The 24,681-nt window shown below is 47.8% G+C and overlaps 1 protein-coding gene across 1 annotated transcript; it reads left to right on the top strand.

The window, feature by feature from the left end:
* Window positions 1-391: 391 nt before the first annotated feature.
* On the top strand, window positions 392-24,442 carry cfap298 (cilia and flagella associated protein 298). Its single transcript, XM_042311461.1, has 8 exons — window positions 392-509; window positions 905-1,046; window positions 4,015-4,182; window positions 9,873-9,940; window positions 10,665-10,823; window positions 17,231-17,362; window positions 22,141-22,236; window positions 24,229-24,442. The coding sequence occupies exons 2-8, from the start codon at window positions 908-910 to the stop codon at window positions 24,337-24,339; spliced, it is 873 nt and encodes a 290-aa protein (XP_042167395.1). The 5' UTR covers window positions 392-509; window positions 905-907; the 3' UTR covers window positions 24,340-24,442.
* Window positions 24,443-24,681: the final 239 nt, after the last annotated feature.

Genomic DNA, 24,681 nt, shown 5'->3' with positions numbered 1-24,681 from the left:
GGTGTCATGCTACGTCACGCCGTTGCTAAGCTAATCGTCACGCAATCCCTTCTCAAAGTCGGTGTGAGTCGAGAAATGTGCCTATTTTCCTCGAAAGTACGTAATGTCACGATTCCAAAGCTATACAATATCACAGATAGAAAGTTGATTGTCTTACATCTTGGAAAATATTTGTAATGTTGTACTTATTGTTGAAGAAGTTCATGCTTATATTGGATTTTTGAGTTAGCGTCCAATTAACTCACATTCACACCTTGAAGGAGAGCTTTCCTTGTCCCAGAATCGCCCAGAATGAACAGCGTGGCTCTTCAACGTAACAAGGGCAACGTACACAATGGGCGGTAATACTATTTCAATAGAGTTTCCCCATCTCTTCAAAATTATCTCTGTGGTGTTTCACCAGGGTTCCCGGATGTCTCGCGATACTGCGTTTACAAACGATTGAACACTGCGACACCTCTGGTACGCTGCTATTTTGTGTCCTTCCCGACGCTACCTTTTCCACAGCGGTAGGTTTTTTTTGTCTATTGTTATAAAGTTAACTCTTATCCATGTCACAATATTCATTTGCCTGTAAAATGTTAGTAATTTTGTATGTAGCTAAAAAATAAAAGTTGACGCTCGTGTTGTTTCACAGCTAACGCTAGTTAGTTATCAACAAAGGGAAGTTGGTGTTTAGTTGCTATGGTAACTTAATTTCTGATGGAGCTTTCTAGCTTAGTAGCTATAACTTTTAGACTAGTCCGCCAGCTGACATAGTTAACGTTACCTACCGGCTCTATAAAATCTGTCTAGTTAGCTAGCAACTTAAGGGAAGGGGGTATAGCTAACCTAATATAATAGTTTAGGATTCACAATTGGCTGGCTAGCTAGTTAGCTAGCTAATACTTTGACATCATTGCAGAGAATGGTGCAGCTGCACGTGAAACGTGGTGACGAAAGCCAGTTCCTGTTCAGCACGTCAGTCGACGTCCCGTTGGAAACCCTGACCCAGCAGGTCACAGCCATCTATAACACCAGGCTCAAAGTAGACAGGATATGCTCAGGTGAGTAACGTTAGTGGGTGTAAGAAGATGTAGCTATAAACTCTGCCTTGTGCCAATTAGTGGTCTTCACGGGCCCAGAATTCTAAATAACCTGTCTGGGTCGGATCTGATATGATTGTAACGGGTATGGGTTGTGTAATTTTAACTGGCTTGTCCGGAAGGGCCCCACACAGATCCAGAGAGAGAGACATTGTATCAATCAAATCAAATGTATTTATAAAGTCCTTCGTACATCAGCTGATGTCACAAAGTGCTGTACAGAAACCCAGCCTAAAACCCCAAATAGCAAGCAATGCAGGTGTAGAAGCACGGTGGCTAGGAAAAACTGGACTGGGGACAGCAAGGACTCATCAGGCCAGGTAGTCCTGAGGCATGGTCCTAGGGCTCAGGTCCTCAGAGAAAGAAGGAGAGAATTAGAGAGAGCATCCTTACATTCACACAGGACAACGGATAAGACGGGAGAAATACTCCAGATATAACAGACTGACCCTAGCCCCCCGACACAAACTACTGCAGCATAAATACTGGAGGCTGAGACAGGAGGGGTCGGGAGACACTGTGGCTCCATCCGACGATACCCTGCGGACAGGGCCGAACAGTATACTTTCCGCTGATGCTCTTGCTTTGCACAGGAGTGGCACATGTAGGTTGTTGTAGGCCAATCGTAAGTCATCAAAGCGGCAATTAAGATACAGTCACAAGATATCTAATCAATGGACGATGTAATTAAAGATCCGCTATGCAGAAATCTCTCCGCCATTTCCTGGTTGCTAAAATTCAAATAGTTTGCCTAATTTCAGTTTGTGACAAAACAACCAAGTGTAGTGTCGAGAATCACTGTACCATCTAAACCTCTGTTAAATATATTTTCCATAACCTAAAATATTGTATTTTCAGGTGTTTGAAGCTGGTGTACAGGTTAGCCTAGTGGTTAGAGCGGAAGGTTGCAAGTTCAAACCCCCGAGCTGACAAGGTACAAATCTGTCGTTCTGCCCCTGAACAGGGGCACTGTTCCTAGGCCGTCATTGAAAATAAGAATTTGTTCTTAACTGACTTGCCTAAAGGTAAAAAAAGTATTTAAAAAATGTTGAAATGAGAAGTATAGGCTTCAACGACCAAGAGCCAACAGGTAGGCTGCTACTTAATATTCTGAATGGAGCTGTTATTTGTAACTGTAGGATCAGAAATTGCTGCCTCAATTAGCCTTTCTATCTAACGTTAGCTAGCTTTACTATCTTCTCCCGGTTCGATTCAGTCAAGACAGGTACTACGTCATCATAGTTGATTATAAATGACCTAGGCAGCTATCAGTCTACTATGGGGCGGCAGGGTAGCCTAGTGGTTAGAGTGTTGGACTAGTAACTGAAAGGTTGCAGGTTCAAATCCCCAAGCTGACAGGGTACAAATCTGTCGTTCTGCCCCTGAACAGGCAGTTAACCCACTGTTCCTAGGCCGTCATTGAAAATAAGAATTTGTTCTTAACTGACTTGCCTAGTAAATAAAGGTTATAGTGAGAAGGGTTCAATAGCGGCCTGCAATTCAGGGCGTTCCTCCATGTTGGTATTCCTGCATCTGCAGGAACCCCTCTATTTTCTATTGGTCCATGCCAGCCGCCGATATACCCCACAGAAGGGGCAACGGTTGCTAGCTAACCGTACACCGGTATACAGTGTTCTTTGTCTCTGCCTATCGGTCACTGTTTTTCGGCAGTTGTTCGTCAGTTGTTCGTCAGGCGTGAGCGAAGGACACTGTGTGCTAGCTTGGTCAGCTAGTCCGATACACAGCAGGCGGGAGGCTGGGCCGACATGTGCCATCTAACTAGCAAGCTAGCACATGGTGTCGCTAAATAGCAAGCTAGCTAGCTAGCACACGGTGTCCCCCCCACCTGCTGTGCTAGCGGTAGGCGGGGGCATCACAGGTAGACAGTAGGCGGGGTGACACCGTGTGGTAGATAACTAGCAAGATGGCACACGGTGTCACTAACGATGTCGCCCCAGCCTCGCACCTGTTGTGCTAACGGGGGCGACCGGTAGTCGGTGTCCTTCGCCCCGGCCTGTCAGTTCTGTTCTGGAACGAGTCTCTATATTTCTTTTATGAACTTTAGCAGAAGCTTCCATACATAGCTGCATTAGTACACCATTGACCAGTATAGGCATTACATGGCTACATGTACAGTACCAGTTTGGACACCGTTTGTGCAAAGCTGTTATCAAGGCAAAGGGTGGATTCTTTGAAGAATCTCAAATATAAAATATATATGTTTAACACTTTTTTGGTTAATACATTATTTTATTTTTTTAAATTTTATTTCATAGTTTGTCTTCACTATTATTCTACAATGTAGAAAATAGTAAAAATAAAGAAAACCCTGGAATGAGTAGGTGTGTCAAACTTTTGACTGGTACTGTACATTGTATACAATACAGCTAATTAGCTAGCTCTACACTATGTTCTACACAACTCAGCTAATTAACTAGCTCTACACAACACAGCTAATTAGCTAGCTCTACACTATGTTGTATACAATAGTTAATTAGCTAGCTCTACACTGTTGTATACAATAGTTAATTAGCTAGCTCTACACTATGTTGTATACAATAGTTAATTAGCTAGCTCTACACTGTTGTATACAATAGTTAATTAGCTAGCTCTACACTGTTCTACACAACTCAGCTAATTAGCTAGCTCTACACTATGTTCTACACAACTCAGCTAATTAACTAGCTCTACACTATGTTGTATACAATAGTTAATTAGCTAGCTCTACACTATGTGGTACACAATAGAGCTAACTAGCTAGCTCTACACTATGTGTTATACACAATACAGCTAGCCCTACACTACATAATACACAATACAGCTAACTAACTAGCTCTACACTTTTCACAAGACACACAGCTTCCTTTGGCCAAAAAAATGGTATGGGTGTTAACGTGTCTGTGTTCCATTCTCCTGTCTCCTCCCTCAGAGTTCCCAGAGCTGGCGGACCACGGGGTGACGCTGCCCCCCAACATGCAGGGTCTGACGGATGAACAGATTGTTGACCTGAAGCTAAAAGACGAGTGGGAGGAGAGGTGTGTCCCCAGCGGAGGACCTGAATTCAACAAAGATGAGATCGGAAGGAGGAACGGACACGGTGAGTCCAGAGGTGTATTCTTAGTCGGAATAGGTTACCCCAGAACGTAAAAATGTATAAAAAATAAAATCACACTAAATTGTCCATTCCTCCCCGTTTTGTTCCATTTGCTTCTGTTTGGTTCCGTATGGTTCTGTTTGGTTCCGTATGGTTCTGTTTGGTCCTCTTTGGTTCTGTTTAGTTCTATTTGGTCCTGTTTGGTTCAGTTTGGTTCTATTTGGTCCTCCTTGGTTCTGTTTGGTTCTGTATGGTTCTATTTGGTTCCGTATGGTTCTGTTTGGTTTAGGGATGCAAATTCTGGTCAAGTTTGCTTCCGACTAACTAACACTCATTAATTCGTCAACAAACGGTAAAAATAAAATCCAAAACAGGAAAATGACGTGAACGACAGAACATACTATGCATGCATACAAGGAGCTAGTGTAAGAACACTCAACTCCATTGCCGAGTTGAGTGATAACTGGTCCCGCGATTTGATAGCAACAAAATTGAGTCCCCATCAGCCGATACTTGTTAAATATGTACATTCTGAAAACGCTGACTTGTACAACTGTGGTCCTTCCACGGGATGCTGAAATGTATGCTTTTTAATAAAAACCGTATTGAAAAAAAAACATATTGAATTCATCCACCGACTTTTTAACAAATTTGTGTAGCTCAACTGGAGACAGACTCCTTGACATACGACGTAAGCTGAAATTTAAATTGACCCAGGCGGTTTCGCCCTAAATTGAGCAACAAAAATGAGGGGGAAAAAGGTCTATGGTTTTATTCAATAAAAGTTTATTAAAAGTAGTAATGACAGGACCACGCGGAAGGACCGCAGTTGTACAGGACAAACATAGGTACAGGTAAGCATGTATTGATCGGTGACTCCATTTTGTTTTTTCATCGTGAATAGCGTAATCAGTTATCAATATTGAACTCCACCTCGTAATAAGAGAACGAACTTGAGCATTCCTCGGCTAAACAAGCGAACAGATATTTTTAATTAAGAGCTTAATGTAAACATGGCCACAACGACAAACGCCTATCGTCCTTACAGTCAAAAGGCTATAGTCTTATTATCGAACACGCAACTCCTTTTAACGAAGAAACGAATAAAACGTCATTTTCAAACATTTGCCAAAAAATCTAATTGGCTGGAAAACACTGTTCTAAACAGCACACGTGTATTGTGAGCGGTTCTACATGTGACAGAAAATAGAATTTCCATTCGAAAGAGGGGGAATCTAATTGCAACAACTAGGATGTGTTGCTAATATCACTAGAATTGTGACTTTTGTCTTCTGGGCAAATGAAAGAAAGTTGATATAGAAACCAATAGAACAGGAGAGAAATGCTGGTTAATGGCTTGAAGTCTTTATGAAAGAATTGCCTCCACGTTTCTATGTTCTGATTTTTCGCTAAGCTGCTTTGAGGCAAGGTAAGACATTTTTAATTGTGGTCATCAAAACTGTTTTGTTTTTTTGAAATAGGAGATGGCGTTTAGAATTGTTATTTGTTGCGCAATGAGTTTACGAAAGCATGTTTCATTCTCTTACCAGATTTTTGAGGAGTTGCTATCACGCTGTCTGACAGGTGGTAGATTTCCTCTCCTCAAACTAGGCTGTGGAGCTCCTCTGGTCCTGTCTGACAGGTGGTAGATTTCCTCTCCTCAAACTAGGCTGTGGAGCTCCTCTGGTCCTGTCTGACAGGTGGTAGACTATTCCTCTCCTCAAACTAGGCTGTGGAGCTCCTCTGGTCCTGTCTGACAGGTGGTAGATTTCCTCTCCTCAAACTAGGCTGTGGAGCTCCTCTGGTCCTGTCTGACAGGTGGTAGACTATTCCTCTCCTCAAACTAGGCTGTGGAGCTCCTCTGGTCCTGTCTGACAGGTGGTAGACTATTCCTCTCCTCAAACTAGGCTGTGGAGCTCCTCTGGTCCTGTCTGACAGGTGGTAGACTATTCCTCTCCTCAAACTAGGCTGTGGAGCTCCTCTGGTCCTGTCTGACAGGTGGTAGACTATTCCTCTCCTCAAACTAGGCTGTGGAGCTCCTCTGGTCCTGTCTGACAGGTGGTAGACTATTCATCTCCTCAAACTAGGCTGTGGAGCTCCTCTGGTCCTGTCTATCAGGTGGTAGACTATTCATCTCCTCAAACTAGGCTGTGGAGCTCCTCTGGTCCTGTCTGACAGGTGCTAGACTATTCCTCTCCTCAAACTAGGCTGTGGAGCTCCTCTGGTCCTGTCTGACAGGTGGTAGACTATTCCTCTCCTCAAACTAGGCTGTGGAGCTCCTCTGGTCCTGTCTGACAGGTGGTAGACTATTCCTCTCCTTAAACTAGGCTGTGGAGCTCCTCTGGTCCTGTCTGACAGGTGGTAGACTATTCATCTCCTCAAACTAGGCTGTGGAGCTCCTCTGGTCCTGTCTGACAGGTGGTAGACTATTCATCTCCTCAAACTAGGCTGTGGAGCTCCTCTGGTCCTGTCTGACAGGTGGTAGACTATTCATCTCCTCAAACTAGGCTGTGGAGCTCCTCTGGTCCTGTCTGACAGGTGGTAGACTATTCATCTCCTCAAACTAGGCTGTGGAGCTCCTCTGGTCCTGTCTGACAGGTGGTAGACTATTCATCTCCTCAAACTAGGCTGTGGAGCTCCTCTGGTCCTGTCTGACAGGTGCTAGACTATTCATCTCCTCAAACTAGGCTGTGGAGCTCCTCTGGTCCTGTCTGACAGGTGGTAGACTATTCATCTCCTCAAACTAGGCTGTGGAGCTCCTCTGGTCCTGTCTGACAGGTGGTAGACTATTCCTCTCCTCAAACTAGGCTGTGGAGCTCCTCTGGTCCTGTCTGACAGGTGGTAGATTTCCTCTCCTCAAACTAGGCTGTGGAGCTCCTCTGGTCCTGTCTGACAGGTGGTAGACTATTCCTCTCCTTAAACTAGGCTGTGGAGCTCCTCTGGTCCTGTCTGACAGGTGGTAGACTATTCATCTCCTCAAACTAGGCTGTGGAGCTCCTCTGGTCCTGTCTGACAGGTGGTAGATTTCCTCTCCTCAAACTAGGCTGTGGAGCTCCTCTGGTCCTGTCTGACAGGTGGTAGACTATTCCTCTCCTCAAACTAGGCTGTGGAGCTCCTCTGGTCCTGTCTGACAGGTGGTAGACTATTCCTCTCCTCAAACTAGGCTGTGGAGCTCCTCTGGTCCTGTCTGACAGGTGGTAGATTTCCTCTCCTCAAACTAGGCTGTGGAGCTCCTCTGGTCCTGTCTGACAGGTGGTAGACTATTCCTCTCCTCAAACTAGGCTGTGGAGCTCCTCTGGTCCTGTCTGACAGGTGGTAGACTATTCCTCTCCTCAAACTAGGCTGTGGAGCTCCTCTGGTCCTGTCTGACAGGTGGTAGACTATTCCTCTCCTCAAACTAGGCTGTGGAGCTCCTCTGGTCCTGTCTGACAGGTGGTAGACTATTCCTCTCCTCAAACTAGGCTGTGGAGCTCCTCTGGTCCTGTCTGACAGGTGGTAGACTATTCATCTCCTCAAACTAGGCTGTGGAGCTCCTCTGGTCCTGTCTATCAGGTGGTAGACTATTCATCTCCTCAAACTAGGCTGTGGAGCTCCTCTGGTCCTGTCTGACAGGTGCTAGACTATTCCTCTCCTCAAACTAGGCTGTGGAGCTCCTCTGGTCCTGTCTGACAGGTGGTAGACTATTCCTCTCCTCAAACTAGGCTGTGGAGTTCCTCTGGTCCTGTCTGACAGGTGGTAGACTATTCCTCTCCTTAAACTAGGCTGTGGAGCTCCTCTGGTCCTGTCTGACAGGTGGTAGACTATTCATCTCCTCAAACTAGGCTGTGGAGCTCCTCTGGTCCTGTCTGACAGGTGGTAGACTATTCATCTCCTCAAACTAGGCTGTGGAGCTCCTCTGGTCCTGTCTGACAGGTGGTAGACTATTCATCTCCTCAAACTAGGCTGTGGAGCTCCTCTGGTCCTGTCTGACAGGTGGTAGACTATTCATCTCCTCAAACTAGGCTGTGGAGCTCCTCTGGTCCTGTCTGACAGGTGGTAGACTATTCATCTCCTCAAACTAGGCTGTGGAGCTCCTCTGGTCCTGTCTGACAGGTGGTAGACTATTCCTCTCCTCAAACTAGGCTGTGGAGCTCCTCTGGTCCTGTCTGACAGGTGGTAGATTTCCTCTCCTCAAACTAGGCTGTGGAGCTCCTCTGGTCCTGTCTGACAGGTGGTAGACTATTCCTCTCCTTAAACTAGGCTGTGGAGCTCCTCTGGTCCTGTCGGACAGGTGGTAGACTATTCCTCTCCTCAAACTAGGCTGTGGAGCTCCTCTGGTCCTGTCTATCAGGTGGTAGACTATTCCTCTCCTCAAACTAGGCTGTGGAGCTCCTCTGGTCCTGTCTGACAGGTGGTAGACTATTCATCTCCTCAAACTAGGCTGTGGAGCTCCTCTGGTCCTGTCTGACAGGTGGTAGACTATTCCTCTCCTCAAACTAGGCTGTGGAGCTCCTCTGGTCCTGTCTGACAGGTGGTAGACTATTCCTCTCCTCAAACTAGTCTGTGTATGCTGTGGCATGTAATAAATTGGATACATGATGACTAACGCAAATACACACATTCGCCAATTGAATTCCACTAAATTATGCAAATGAACCTATAGACTGATAAGCATGACTGGTCAAATGTATTTTCGTCAGCTAACCAATTAAAGCAGCTAACCAATTAAAGCAGCTAACCAATTAAAGCAGCTAACCAATTAAAGCAGCTAACCAATTAAAGCAGCTAACCAATTAAAGCAGCTAACCAATTAAAGCAGCTAACCAATTAAAGCAGCTAACCAATTAAAGCAGCTAACCAATTAAAGCAGCTAACCAATTAAAGCAGCTAACCAATTAAAGCAGCTAACCAATTAAAGCAGCTAACCAATTAAAGCAGCTAACCAATTAAAGCAGCTAACCAATTAAAGGTTAACCGTTAACATCCCTAGTTTGGTTCCGTTTTCTTCCATACACACTGTATGTGACTGATTTGATTTGATGGCCACCATAATTTGGTCTGGGCCTGGATCCTGCTCTTTGTGGCCAGTGTCTTGGTCAATGTGGGCTCCCTTGTGGCCCAGCGGTCTAAGGCACTGCATCTCAGTGCTAGAGGCGTCACTACAGACCCTGGTTAGATTCCAGGCTGTATCACAACAGTCTAAGGCACTGCATCTCAGTGCTAGAGGCGTCACTACAGACGCCCTGGTTAGATTCCAGGCTGTATCACATTCGGCCGTGATTGGGAGTCCCATAGGGCGCCGCACAATTGGCCCAGCGTCGTTCGGGTTTGGCCGGTGTAGGCCATCGTAGTAAATAAGAATTTGTTCTTAACTGACTTGCCTAGTTAAATTAAAGGTTAAAAAAATCTTGGCTTTAGTAAAAAGGACAATTGACACTTGTTCTAGCTGACATACAGTAGTTCTGTGTGCTCCTACCTCCACCAGCCTGCTCTCTCTGCCCAGGGGCTTGGCTCTTGTATAGAGACTGGCAAGAGTCCTCCTGGCTATATTGTTGTGAACCTGAGAGAGTTGGGATCAATTCAGAAAGTACCACTGAAATTCCAATTTTCTCAATACTTTTCAATTTGGAAAATTTGTAATTTGGTTTACTTTCTGTAAATGGAATTAACCCCAACCCTGAACCTGAGTGTGCTCCTTCTTCCTCCTCTTCCAGCTCCTAACCAGAAGATGAAGGAGGTGCTGAGGAACACTATGGAGGAGGCCAAGGCAGTCATCTCTAAGGTAACTACGATATTGAAATATCCAAAACACAGACAGTCATCTATATCCAAAACACAGACAGTCATCTCTAAGGTAATATTTAAATATCCAACACAGACAGTCATCTCTAAGGTAACAATGGTATTTAAATACCTAACACACAGAGAGTCATCTCTAAGGTAATATTTAAATATCCAACACAGACAGTCATCTCTAAGGTAACTACGGTATTTAAATATCCAACACACAGACAGTCATCTATATCCAACACACAGTCATCTCTAAGGTAATATTTAAATATCCAACACAGACAGTCATCTATATCCAACACACAGACAGTCATCTCTAAGGTAACAATGGTATTTAAATACCTAACACACAGAGAGTCATCTCTAAGGTAATATTTAAATATCCAACACAGACAGTCATCTCTAAGGTAACTACGGTATTTAAATATCCAACACACAGACAGTCATCTCTAAGGTAACTACGGTATTTAAATATCCAACACACAGACAGTCACGTCATCTCACATTCTAGGCCTACACCAGATATGAAAAACTACATCTAATGGATCACACCACACACGTTATACTGAGTCCCAAACGGCACCCCTATTCCCTCTATGGTGCTTTACTTTGGACCTGGGCCCTATAGGGGAAGTAGTGCACTATGTAGGGTTTAGGGTGTCATTTGGTGACGCAGGCCCCTTTTTTCTTATTTCTCCTCCTTTTGTGCTCTTCAGAAACAGGCGGTTGCTGGTGTGTGTGTTACCATGGAGACGGTGAAGGAGGCGCTGGACCAGCTGAGGGGCGCGGTGATGATTGTCTACCCCATGGGCTTGCCGCCACACGACCCAATCAGGATGGAGCTGGAGGACCAGGAGGACCTGTCAGGGACACAGGTAGGTAAACAGCGGGCCCCTTCCTGGGTCGTCACATCACCACCGATTGGCTTCCCCATAGAGATCATCTGTCCTTCTATTTATTAATACATTTATTAAATATTTATCTCAGTTGTTGTTCATTCTGTGGACTGGGTCTGTACATGGCGTCACCTCCCTAACGTTATACATGGTATCACCTCCCTGACGTTACAGTGTATGGCAGGCATCACCTCCCTGACGTTATACATGGTATCACCTCCCTGACGTTACAGTGTATGGCAGGCATCACCTCCCTGACGTTATACATGGTATCACCTCCCTGACGTTACAGTGTTTGGCAGGCATCGCCTCCCTGACGTTACAGTGTTTGAAAGGCATCGCCGACCTGACGTTAGTGTTTGGCAGGCATCGCCTCCCTGACGTTACAGTGTATGGCAGGCATCACCTCCCTGACGTTACAGTGTATGGCAGGCATCATCGCCTCCCTGACGTTACAGTGTTTGGCAGGCATCATCGCCTCCCTGACGTTACAGTGTGTGGCAGGCATCATCGCCTCCCTGACGTTACAGTGTATGGCAGGCATCATCGCCTCCCTGACGTTACAGTGTATGGCAGGCATCATCGCCTCCCTGACGTTACAGTGTATGGCAGGCATCATCGCCTCCCTGACGTTACAGTGTATGGCAGGCATCATCGCCTCCCTGACGTTACAGTGTATGGCAGGCATCATCGCCTCCCTGACGTTACAGTGTATGGCAGGCATCATCGCCTCCCTGACGTTACAGTGTATGGCAGGCATCATCGCCTCCCTGACGTTACAGTGTATGGCAGGCATCATCGCCTCCCTGACGTTACAGTGTATGGCAGGCATCATCGCCTCCCTGACGTTACAGTGTATGGCAGGCATCATCGCCTCCCTGACGTTAGTGTATGGCAAGCATCATCGCCTCCCTGACGTTACAGTGTATGGCAGGCATCATCGCCTCCCTGACGTTAGTGTATGGCAAGCATCACCTCCCTGACGTTACAGTGTATGGCAGGCATCATCGCCTCCCTGACGTTAGTGTATGGCAAGCATCACCCCCTGACGTTACAGTGTATGGCAGGCATCACCTCCCTGACGTTACAGTGTATGGCAGGCATCACCTCCCTGACGTTACAGTGTATGGCAGGCATCACCGCCTCCCTGACGTTACAGTGTGTGGCAGGCATCACCGCCTCCCTGACGTTAGTGTATGGCAAGCATCACCTCCCTGACGTTACAGTGTATGGCAGGCATCACCTCCCTGACGTTACAGTGTATGGCAGGCATCACCTCCCTGACGTTACAGTGTATGGCAGGCATCACCTCCCTGACGTTAGTGTATGGCAGGCATCACCTCCCTGACGTTAGTGTATGGCAGGCATCACCTCCCTGACGTTAGTGTATGGCAGGCATCACCTCCCTGACGTTACAGTGTATGGCAGGCATCGCCTCCCTGACGTTACAGTGTATGGCAGGCATCGCCTCCCTGACGTTACAGTGTATGGCAGGCATCGCCTCCCTGACGTTACAGTGTATGGCAGGCATCGCCTCCCTGACGTTACAGTGTATGGCAGGCATCGCCTCCCTGACGTTACAGTGTATGGCAGGCATCGCCTCCCTGACGTTACAGTGTATGGCAGGCATCGCCTCCCTGACGTTACAGTGTATGGCAGGCATCGCCTCCCTGACGTTACAGTGTATGGCAGGCATCGCCTCCCTGACGTTACAGTGTATGGCAGGCATCGCCTCCCTGACGTTACAGTGTATGGCAGGCATCGCCTCCCTGACGTTACAGTGTATGGCAGGCATCGCCTCCCTGACGTTACAGTGTATGGCAGGCATCGCCTCCCTGACGTTACAGTGTATGGCAGGCATCGCCTCCCTGACGTTACAGTGTATGGCAGGCATCGCCTCCCTGACGTTACAGTGTATGGCAGGCATCGCCTCCCTGACGTTACAGTGTATGGCAGGCATCGCCTCCCTGACGTTACAGTGTATGGCAGGCATCGCCTCCCTGACGTTACAGTGTATGGCAGGCATCATCGCCTCCCTGACGTTACAGTGTATGGCAGGCATCATCGCCTCCCTGACGTTACAGTGTATGGCAGGCATCATCGCCTCCCTGACGTTACAGTGTATGGCAGGCATCATCGCCTCCCTGACGTTACAGTGTATGGCAGGCATCATCGCCTCCCTGACGTTACAGTGTATGGCAGGCATCATCGCCTCCCTGACGTTACAGTGTATGGCAGGCATCATCGCCTCCCTGACGTTACAGTGTATGGCAGGCATCATCGCCTCCCTGACGTTACAGTGTATGGCAGGCATCATCGCCTCCCTGACGTTACAGTGTATGGCAGGCATCATCGCCTCCCTGACGTTACAGTGTATGGCAGGCATCATCGCCTCCCTGACGTTACAGTGTATGGCAGGCATCATCGCCTCCCTGACGTTACAGTGTATGGCAGGCATCATCGCCTCCCTGACGTTACAGTGTATGGCAGGCATCATCGCCTCCCTGACGTTACAGTGTATGGCAGGCATCATCGCCTCCCTGACGTTACAGTGTATGGCAGGCATCATCGCCTCCCTGACGTTACAGTGTATGGCAGGCATCATCGCCTCCCTGACGTTACAGTGTATGGCAGGCATCATCGCCTCCTGACGTTAGTGTATGGCAAGCATCACCTCCCTGACGTTACAGTGTATGGCAGGCATCATCGCCTCCCTGACGTTACAGTGTATGGCAGGCATCATCGCCTCCCTGACGTTACAGTGTATGGCAGGCATCATCGCCTCCCTGACGTTACAGTGTATGGCAGGCATCATCGCCTCCCTGACGTTACAGTGTATGGCAGGCATCATCGCCTCCCTGACGTTACAGTGTATGGCAGGCATCACCTCCCTGACGTTACAGTGTATGGCAGGCATCACCTCCCTGACGTTACAGTGTATGGCAGGCATCACCTCCCTGACGTTACAGTGTATGGCAGGCATCACCTCCCTGACGTTACAGTGTATGGCAGGCATCACCTCCCTGACGTTACAGTGAATGGCAGGCATCACCTCCCTGACGTTACAGTGTATGGCAGGCATCATCGCCTCCCTGACGTTACAGTGTATGGCAGGCATCATCGCCTCCCTGACGTTACAGTGTATGGCAGGCATCATCGCCTCCCTGACGTTACAGTGTATGGCAGGCATCATCGCCTCCCTGACGTTACAGTGTATGGCGGGCATCATCGCCTCCCTGACGTTACAGTGTGCGGCAGGCATCGCCTCCCTGACATAACAGGGTGCGGCAGGCATCGCCTCCCTGACGTTACAGTGTGCGGCAGGCATCGCCTCCCTGACGTTACAGTGTGCGGCAGGCATCATCAACTACATTTAACCGCGGGAAGATGGTCGGGGGCCTGGAACATAATTACTAATAATTTGTTGACTTCAAATTGACCTCAATAAGCCCTAACGTATACTGTACAGTGCATTCGGAAAGTATTCAGACCGCTAGAAATGTTCCACATTTTGTTACATTACAGCCTTTCAGCCTTCAGACTCTTTACTCAGTACTTTGATGAAGCACGTTTTGCAGCGATTACAGCCTCCAGTCTTCTTGGGTATGACGCTACAATCTTGGCACAACTGTATTTGGGGAGTTTCTCCCATTCTTCTCTGTAGATCCTCTCAAGCTCTGTCAAGTTGGATGGGGAGTGTTGCTGCACAGCTATTTTCAGGTCTCTCCAGAGATGTTTGATCGGGGTCAAGTCCGGACTCTGGCTGGGCCACTCAAGGACACTGAGGCTTGTCCCGAAGCCACTCCTGCATTGTCTTGGCTGTCTGTTTAGGGTCATTGTCCTGTTGGAAAGTGAACCTTCACCCCAGTCTGAGGTCCTGAGTGCCTTGGAGCAGGTTTTCATCAAGGATCTCTCTGTACTTTGCTCCGTTCATCTTTCCCTCGATCCTGCCTAATCTCCCAGTCCCTGCCGCTGAAAAACATCCCCACAGCATGATGCTGCCACCACCATGCTTCACCATAGGGATGGTGCCAGGTTTCCTCCAGACGTGACGCTTGGCATTCAGGGCAAAGAGTTCAATCTTGGTTTCATTAGACCAGAGATTCTTGTTTCTCATGGTCTGAGTCCTTTAGGTGCCTTTTGGCAAACTCCAAGTGGGCTGTCATGTGTATTTTACTGAGGAGTGGCTTCTGTCTGGCCACTCTAAAATAAAGGCCTGAATGGTAGAGTGCTGCAGAGATGGTTGTCCTTCTGGAAGGTTCTCCCATCTCCACAGAGGAACTCTGGAGCTCTGTCAGAGTGACCATCAGGTTCTTGGTCACCTCCCTGACCAAGGCCCTTCTCCCGATTGCTCAGTTTGACCAGGCGGCCAGATCTAGGAGAGTCTTGGTGGTTCCAAACATCTTCCATTTAAGAATGATGGAGGTCACTGTGTTCTTGGGGACCTTCAATGCTGCAGAATATTTTTGGTACCCTTCCCCAGATCTGTGCCTCGACACAATCCTGTCTCAGAGCTTTACAGACAGTTCCTTCGACCTCATGGCTTGCTTTTTGCTCTGACATGCACTGTCAACTGTGGGATCTTATATAGACCGGTGTGTGCCTTTCCAAATCATGTCCAATCAATTGAATTTACCACAGGTGGACTCCCATCAAGTTGCAGAAACATCTCAAGGATGATCAATGGAAACAGGATGCACCTGAGCTTAATTTTGAGTCTCATTGCAAAGGGTCTGAATACTTATGTAAATAAGGTATTTCTGTTTTTTATTTTTAATACATTTGCAAAAATGTCTAAAAACCTGTGTTCACTTTGTAGATAATGACAAATAATTTAATCCATTTTAGAATAAGGTTGTAACGTAACAAAATGTGGAAAAAGAGAAGGAGTCTGAATACTTTCTGAATGCACCGTATAATGTTGGACTAAAACATAATAATTTCCAACCTTGCTTACATTTGTATAAGATCACATGTCTCTCTACTATGTGTGAGAATACTTGGGAACAGATTTCTGAAATTAAAATCATTTGGAGCTGATTTACTTCTGTTTTTTACAGTCTTATGTCCAACAATTAATTTAACAAAAATATATTTGTATTGTTCAGAATCCTGGTGTGTGTGTTGTCCAGATGTACAAAACCCCTGATTATCAGTTGAGATATCAGTGATCACCGAACCCTCTCCCTCTCTCTGTCTAATTGTCTCTCTGTCTATCTCCCCCTCTATTTGTCTCTCTCTCCCCCTGCCTCTCTCCCTCCCTCCCTCCCTCTCCCCCCTCCCTCTCTCCCCCTCCGTCTCTCCCCCTCCCTCCCTCCTCTCTCTCTCCCCTCCCCCTCTCTTCCTCCTCCCTCCTCTCTCTCTCCTCCTCTCTGCCTCCTCCCTCCTCTCTCCTCCTCCCCCTCTCCCTCCCTCCCCTCCCTCCTCTCTCTCTGCCTCCTCCTGTATCTCTCTCTCCCTCCTCCCCTCCCTCGTCTCTCCTCTCTCTCTCCCCCTCCCTCCTCTCTGCCTCCTCCCCTCCTCTCTCTCTCCCTCCTCCCCTCCCTCGTCTCTCCTCTCTCTCCTCCTCCCTCCTCTCTCTCTGCCTCCTCCCGTATCTCTCTCTCCCTCCTCCCCTCCCTCCTCTCTCCTCTCTCTCTCCCCCTCCCTCCTCTCTGCCTCCTCCCTCCTCTCTCTCTCTCTCTCTCCCTCCTCCCCTCCCTCGTCTCTCCTCTCTCTCTCCCCTCCTCCCCTCCCTCGTCTCTCCTCTCTCTCTCTCCCTCCTCCCCTCCCTCGTCTCTCCTCTCTCTCTCCCCTCCTCCCCTCCCTCGTCTCTCCTCTCTCTCTCCCCTCCTCCCCTCCCTCGTCTCTCCTCCTCTCTCCCTCCTCCCCTCCCTCCTCTCCTCTCTCTCTCCCTCCTCCCCTCCCTCGTCTCTCCTCTCTCTCTCTCCCTCCTCCCCTCCCTCGTCTCTCCTCTCTCTCTCTCCCTCCTCCCCTCCCTCGTCTCTCCTCTCTCTCTCTCCCTCCTCCCTCCCTCGTCTCTCCTCTCTCTCTCTCCCTCCTCCCCTCCCTCCTCTCCTCTCTCTCTCTCCCTCCTCCCCTCCCTCGTCTCTCCTCTCTCTCTCTCCCTCCTCCCCTCCCTCGTCTCTCCTCTCTCTCTCTCCCTCCCTCCCCTCCCTCGTCTCTCCTCTCTCTCTCTCCCTCCTCCCCTCCCTCGTCTCTCTCTCTCTCTCCCTCCTCCCCTCCCTCCTCTCTCTCCCCCCTCCCTCCTCTCTGCCTCCTCCCGTATCTCTCTTCTCTCATCTCTCCTCTCTCTCTCTCTCCCCTCCCGTATCTCTCTCTCGTCTCCCCTCCCCTCCCTCCTCTCTGCCTCCTCCCGTATCTCTCTCTCCCTCCTCCCCTCCCAGGCATCTCTCCAGGTGATTCCAGTGGAGGAGGCTCAGCTGTGGTGGGCTGCTAAGGAGTTGCATAGAGGGAAGAAACTGCAGGATTACATCGGCAAGAACGACAAAACCAAGATCGTAGTCAAAATACAGAAGGTGGGTGGAGCTACACAACTTGTCAGTAGGGACAGGTGGGTGGAGCTATACTACAACTAGTCAGTAGGGACAGGTGGGTGGAGCTATACTACAACTAGTTAGTAGGGACAGGTGCGTGGAGCTATACTACAACTAGCCAGTAGGGACAGGTGGGTGGAGCTATACTACAACTAGCCAGTAGGGACAGGCGGGTGGAGCTACACTACAACTAGCCGGTAGGGTCAGGTGGGTGGAGCTATACTACAACTAGCCGGTAGGGACAGGTGGGTGGAGCTACACTACAACTAGCCGGTAGGGACAGGTGGGTGGAGCTACACTACAACTAGGGGACAGGTGGGTGGAGCTACACTACAACTAGCCGGTAGGGACAGGTGGGTGGAGCTACACTACAACTAGCCGGTAGGGACAGGTGGGTGGAGCTACACTACAACTAGCCGGTAGGGACAGGTGGGTGGAGCTACACTACAACTAGTCAGTAGGGACAGTTTTTTTGTCTTCTAGTTTTCAGGCAAAATAACCCAATCAAATGGAAAGCTCCTTGAAAGAGGGAATATACCAGACATATTGGCCAAAATCAATGGTGTTCTTTTGTACAGATAATAGAACAAAAATGAAGGAACCTTTTAAGAGTTCAGAGTTTTAATTATTTATAAAACTTTCTACAATGACATACTAACCTAGCTACCCTGCTCGTTCCTTTCTGTTAGCATGTACTGTAGTAAGTACATCATACTGCTTTCAGGATACGTGTCTGTTCAGATTCCACAATGATTCTTTAGTTGTGGACATTACGCGCTCCCTCTCTTCCTCTTGGTCCTCCTCTTTTCTAAGTCACCTTGATTTACCACCTATGTGTTTTATCAGCGTCTTTATGAAAATATTTAGTCAACTCCACGACAGTAGATAAAACAAGGGGATAAAGCAGCACACAAGTAGACTGCAAATGCATGCTGGGTAGGCACGCTCTGAGCTCGTGAAGTGAGCGATATTGGAGCGGGCGAGAAGGCCGACACTCCAGCCTTTGGGGAAACTCGCTTTTCTTGCTTCGCTCTGCTCACATACTCTGGTGTTATTTAGAGTACTTGCCTGTAATTTAGAGTACTTGCCTGTAATTTAGAGTACTTGCCTGTAATTTAGAGTACTTGCCTGTAATTTAGAGTACTTGCCTGTAATTTAGAGTACTTGCCTGTAATTTAGACTACTTGCCTGTTATTTAGAGTACTTGCCTGTAATTTAGAGTACTTGCCTGTAATTTAGAGTACTTGCATGTTATTTAGAGTACTTGCCTGTAATTTAGAGTACTTGCATGTTAGTGTTGTTAGTGTGAAACAGTGCTAAATGCCATCTGTTGTTGCTATGCCATCGGTTGTCCCAAACATGGGTTGTTTTGGTACAAAAGCTATTACTGACTGGAGGAGATGTACACTGGTGCGTTACTGACTGGAGGAGATGCACACTGGTGCGTTACTGACTGGAGGAGATGCACACTGGCGCGTTACTGACTGGAGGAGATGCACACTGGCGCGTACTGACTGGAGGAGATGCACACTGGTGTGTTACTGACTGGAGGAGATGTACACTGGTGTGTTACTGACTGGAGGAGATGCACACTGGTGCGTTACTGACTGGAGGAGATGCACACTGGTGCGTTACTGACTGGAGGAGATGTACACTGGTGTGTTACTGACTGGAGGAGATGTACACTGGTGTGTTACTGACTGGAGGAGATGTACACTGGCGCGTTACTGACTGGAGGAGATGCACACTGGTGTGTTACTGACTGGAGGAGATGCACACTGGTGTGTTACTGACTGGAGGAGATGCACACTGGTGTGTTACTGACTGGAGGAGATGCACACTGGTGCTTACTGACTGGAGGAGATGCACACTGGTGCGTTACTGACTGGAGGAGATGTACACTGGTGTGTGTACTGACTGGAGGAGATGCACACTGGCGCGTTACTGACTGGAGGAGATGCACACTGGCGCGTTACTGACTGGAGGAGATGTACACTGGCGCGTTACTGACTGGAGGAGATGCACACTGGTGCGTTACTGACTGGAGGAGATGCACACTGGTGCGTTACTGACTGGAGGAGATGCACACTGGTGTGTTACTGACTGGAGGAGATGCACACTGGTGTGTTACTGACTGGAGGAGATGCACACTGGTGTGTTACTGACTGGAGGAGATGCACACTGGCGTGTTACTGACTGGAGGAGATGCACACTGGGCGTTACTGACTGGAGGAGATGCACACTGGCGCGTTACTGACTGGAGGAGATGCACACTGGCGCGTTACTGACTGGAGGAGATGCACACTGGCGTTACTGACTGGAGGAGATGCACACTGGCGCGTTACTGACTGGAGGAGATGCACACTGGCGCGTTACTGACTGGAGGAGATGCACACTGGCGCGTTACTGACTGGAGGAGATGCACACTGGCGCGTTACTGACTGGAGGAGATGCACACTGGCGCGTTACTGACTGGAGGAGATGCACACTGGTGCGTTACTGACTGGAGGAGATGCACACTGGTGCGTTACTGACTGGAGGAGATGCACACTGGTGCGTTACTGACTGGAGGAGATGCACACTGGTGCGTTACTGACTGGAGGAGATGCACACTGGCGTGTTACTGACTGGAGGAGATGCACACTGGCGCGTTACTGACTGGAGGAGATGCACACTGGTGCGTTACTGACTGGAGGAGATGCACACTGGTGCGTTACTGACTGGAGGAGATGCACACTGGTGCGTTACTGACTGGAGGAGATGCACACTGGTGCGTTACTGACTGGAGGAGATGCACACTGGTGCGTTACTGACTGGAGGAGATGCACACTGGTGCGTTACTGACTGGAGGAGATGCACACTGGTGTGTTACTGACTGGAGGAGATGTACACTGGCGCGTTACTGACTGGAGGAGATGCACACTGGCGCGTTACTGACTGGAGGAGATGCACACTGGCGCGTTACTGACTGGAGGAGATGCACACTGGCGCGTTACTGACTGGAGGAGATGCACACTGGCGCGTTACTGACTGGAGGAGATGCACACTGGCGCGTTACTGACTGGAGGAGATGCACACTGGCGCGTTACTGACTGGAGGAGATGCACACTGGCGCGTTACTGACTGGAGGAGATGCACACTGGTGCGTTACTGACTGGAGGAGATGTACACTGGTGCGTTACTGACTGGAGGAGATGCACACTGGTGCGTTACTGACTGGAGGAGATGCACACTGGTGTGTTACTGACTGGAGGAGATGCACACTGGTGCGTTACTGACTGGAGGAGATGCACACTGGTGCGTTACTGACTGGAGGAGATGTACACTGGTGCGTTACTGACTGGAGGAGATGCACACTGGCGCGTTACTGACTGGAGGAGATGCACACTGGCGCGTTACTGACTGGAGGAGATGCACACTGGCGCGTTACTGACTGGAGGAGATGCACACTGGCGCGTTACTGACTGGAGGAGATGCACACTGGCGCGTTACTGACTGGAGGAGATGCACACTGGCGCGTTACTGACTGGAGGAGATGCACACTGGCGCGTTACTGACTGGAGGAGATGTACACTGGCGCGTTACTGACTGGAGGAGATTCACACTGGCGCGTTACTGACACTGGCGCGTTACTGACTGGAGGAGATGCACACTGGCACGTTACTGACTGGAGGAGATGCACACTGGCGCGTTACTGACTGGAGGAGATGCACACTGGCGGTTAATGACTGGAGGAGATGCACACTGGCGCGTTACTGATGGAGGAGATGCACACTGGCGCGTTACTGACTTACTGACTGGAGGAGATGCACACTGGCGCGTTACTGACTGGAGGAGATGTACACTGGCGGGTTACTGACTGGAGGAGATGTACACTGGCGGTTACTGACTGGAGGAGATGCACACTGGCGCGTTATTGACTGGCGAATCTGGAAAACAGTAGGTTTTTACCTGTTACACTGAACGTTTATCTTTTTGCCAGCGTGAGCAGAGCGCAAGCCACTTTATCAGCTGTTCTCGGGTATGACTGAGCTACGCATCGTCGACATCTTGACCGAGTACATTTTTACAGAGGGTACATGTCAATAATCCAAAATGGTTTCTTCTCTCATCTCCATATAAAAACACAGGATAGTGTAAGATCACATCAGAGCCAGTAAGATGAGGTAAGGAGAGGAAACCAAGGAAGCAATAGTCCATGCTTTTCAGTTCGTAGTAGGCCTAGCCCTTGGTCGTAGCCTGGAGAGATAGATCTAGATGTTCTAGAGAGAGCGAGATCTAGGATTGTTCTAGAGCGAGAGATCTGGATGTTCTAGAGCGAGAGAGATAGATCTAAATGTTCTAGAGAGAGATAGATCTAAATGTTCTAGAGAGATAGATCTAGATGTTCTAGAGAGAGATAGATCTAGATGTTCTAGAGAGAGATAGATCTAGATGTTCGAGAGAGCGCGAGATCTAGGATTGTTCTAGAGAGATTTAGACGTTCTAGAGCGAGAGGGATAGATCTAGATGTTCTAGAGAGATTTAGACGTTCTAGAGCGAGAGAGATGGATCTAGACGTTCTTGGGAGACAGATCTAGATGGGGATAGATCTAGATGTTCTAGAGGGGGATAGATCTAGACACTGACAGATCTAGACGGGGGATAGATCTAGACGTAGATTTTGATGTTCTAGGTCCCACAAATGGATATAATAGATTGATCACCCATGACCCACTGGTGTAGCTTGTCCTGATGTTTTGACCATGTGTTCCTGTCAGAGGGGCCAGGGGGCGCCAGCCAGAGAACCTGTGGTCACAGAGGAACAACAGAAACAGATGATGATGCACCACTACAAGAGACAACAGGAACTCAAGGTGGGACTCACACACACATATACATATACACACACATATACACACACACACATACATTCAGTTGAAGTCAGAAGTTTACATACACTTAGGTTGAAGTCATTAAAACTCGTTTTCAACCACTCCACAAATGTCTTGTTAACACACTATAGTTTTGGCAGGTCGATAAAGATATCTACTTTGTGCATGACACGAGTAATTTTTCCAACAATTGTTTACAGACAGATTATTTCACTTATAATTCACTGTATCACAATTCCAGTGGGTCAAAAGTGCCTTTAGACAGCTTGAAAAATTCCAGAAAATTATGTCATTGCTTTAGAAGCTTCTGATAGGCTAATAGACATCATTAGAGTCAATTGGAGGTGTACCTGTCGAGGTATTTCAAGGCCTACCTTCAAACTAAATGCCTCTTTGCTTGACATCATGGGAAAATCAAAAGAAATCAGCCAAGACCTCAGAAAAAAATTGTAGTCTGGTTCATCCTTGGGAGCAATTTCCAAACGCCTGAAGGGACCACGTTAATCTGTTTAAACAATAGTACGCAAGTATAAACATCATGGGACCACGCAGCCGTCATACCGCTCAGGAAGGAGACGCCTTCTGTCTCCTAGAGATGAACGTACTTTGGTGCGAAAAGTGCAAATCAATCCCAGAACAACAGCAAAGGACCATTTGAAGATGCTGGAGAAAACAGGTACAAAAGTATCTATATCCACAGTAAAACAAGTCCTATATCGACATAACCTGAAAGGCCGCTCAGCAAGGAAGAAGCCACTGCTCCAAAACCACCATAAAAAGCCAGACTACGGTTTGCAACTGCACATGGGGACAAAGATCCTACTTTTTGGAGAAATGTCCTCTGTTCTGATGAAACAAAAATAGAACTGTTTGGCCATAATGACCATCGTTGGGTTTGGAGGGAAAAGGGGAGGCATGCAAGCCGAAGAACACCATTCCAACCGTGAAGCACGGGGGTGGCAGCATCATGTTGTGGGGGTGCTTTGCTGCAGGAGGGACTGGTGCACGTCACAGAACAGATGGCTTCATGAGGAAGAAAAGTATGTGGGTATATTGAAGCAACATCTCAAGACATCAGTCAGGAAGTTAAAGCTTGGTCGCAAATGGGTCTTTCAAATGGACAATGACCTCAAGCATTCTTCCAAAGTTGTGGCAAAATGGCTTAAGGACAACAAAGTCAAGGTATTGGAGTGGCCATCACAAAGCCCTGAACTCAATCCTATAGAAAATGTGTGGGCAGAACTGAAAAAGCGTGTGCGAGCAAGGAGGCCTACAAACCTGACTCAGTTACACCAGCTCTGTCAGGAGGAATGGGCCAAAATTCACCCAACTTATTGTGGGAAGCTTGTGGAAGGCTACCCGAAACGTTTGACCCAAGTTAAACAATTTAAAGGCAATGCTACCAAATACTAATTGAGTGTATGTAAACTTCTGACCCACTTGGAATGTGATGAAAGAAATAAAAGCTGAAATAAATCATTCTCTCTACTATTATTCAGACATTTCACATTCTTCAAATAAAGTGCTGATCCTAACTGACGTAAAACAGGGATTTTCCACTGGGATTAAATGTCAGGAATTGTGTATTTGGCTAAGGTGTATGTAAACTTCTGACTTCATCTGTACATATACAGTCTATATAGTCTATACAGACTCCCTGTCCTACAGTGAATATACATTATATAGTCTATACAGTCTCCCTGTCCTACAGTGAATATACACGATACAGTCTATATAGTCTATACAGTCTATACAGTCTCCCTGTCCTACAGTGAATATACATGATACAGTCTATACAGTCTATATAGTCTATACAGTCTATATAGTCTCCCTGTAATTTCCACCTCCCTACCAATCTGGTTGTGGGGAAAGTTACTGGAATTTTGCAACCCTATTCCCACCTCACCTTAATAATCTACTTTATCTGAGTACATTACCGTAAACCATAGTGTATTATGTCTGTGGTTTTGACAGATGCTGGACGAGGTGGAAGACGACAGTCACCTCCACTCAGACTGGTCAGACAGACAGGCCTTAAAGAGACAGTTCCAGGGCCTCAGCAACATCAAGTGGGGTCCCAGATAGACACACGTCTTTATTTTTTTATTACAAATTTTAAGTTTACAAAAAAAATTAAGTTGGTTCTGCAATGTTGAAAATAAAGTGTGTTGACAAAAAAAAAAAAAGAGTGTTTTAAATATATATTTATCCGGAACTATATACACACGCCAACACACAGAGGGAGACAGAACCCACACACTCACTATTGATGCCGTAACCCAATGGACTGTTGTTCTACAGAAACATTGTTCTCTCCAACCTCTGTTGCTCCACCTGAAATCTGTTCCCTGTTGTCTGTGTGCCTGTTTTTAAAATGTTTTGTCCATCATCTTTATTTAAACTTAGGCCATGTGACAATGTCATAGA

This window comes from Oncorhynchus tshawytscha, linkage group LG33 (assembly GCF_018296145.1).
Source record: "Oncorhynchus tshawytscha isolate Ot180627B linkage group LG33, Otsh_v2.0, whole genome shotgun sequence".
NCBI lineage: Eukaryota > Metazoa > Chordata > Actinopteri > Salmoniformes > Salmonidae > Oncorhynchus > Oncorhynchus tshawytscha.
The sequence above is the reverse complement of the archived record's forward strand: the minus strand, read 5'-3'. Positions and strand labels throughout refer to the sequence as shown.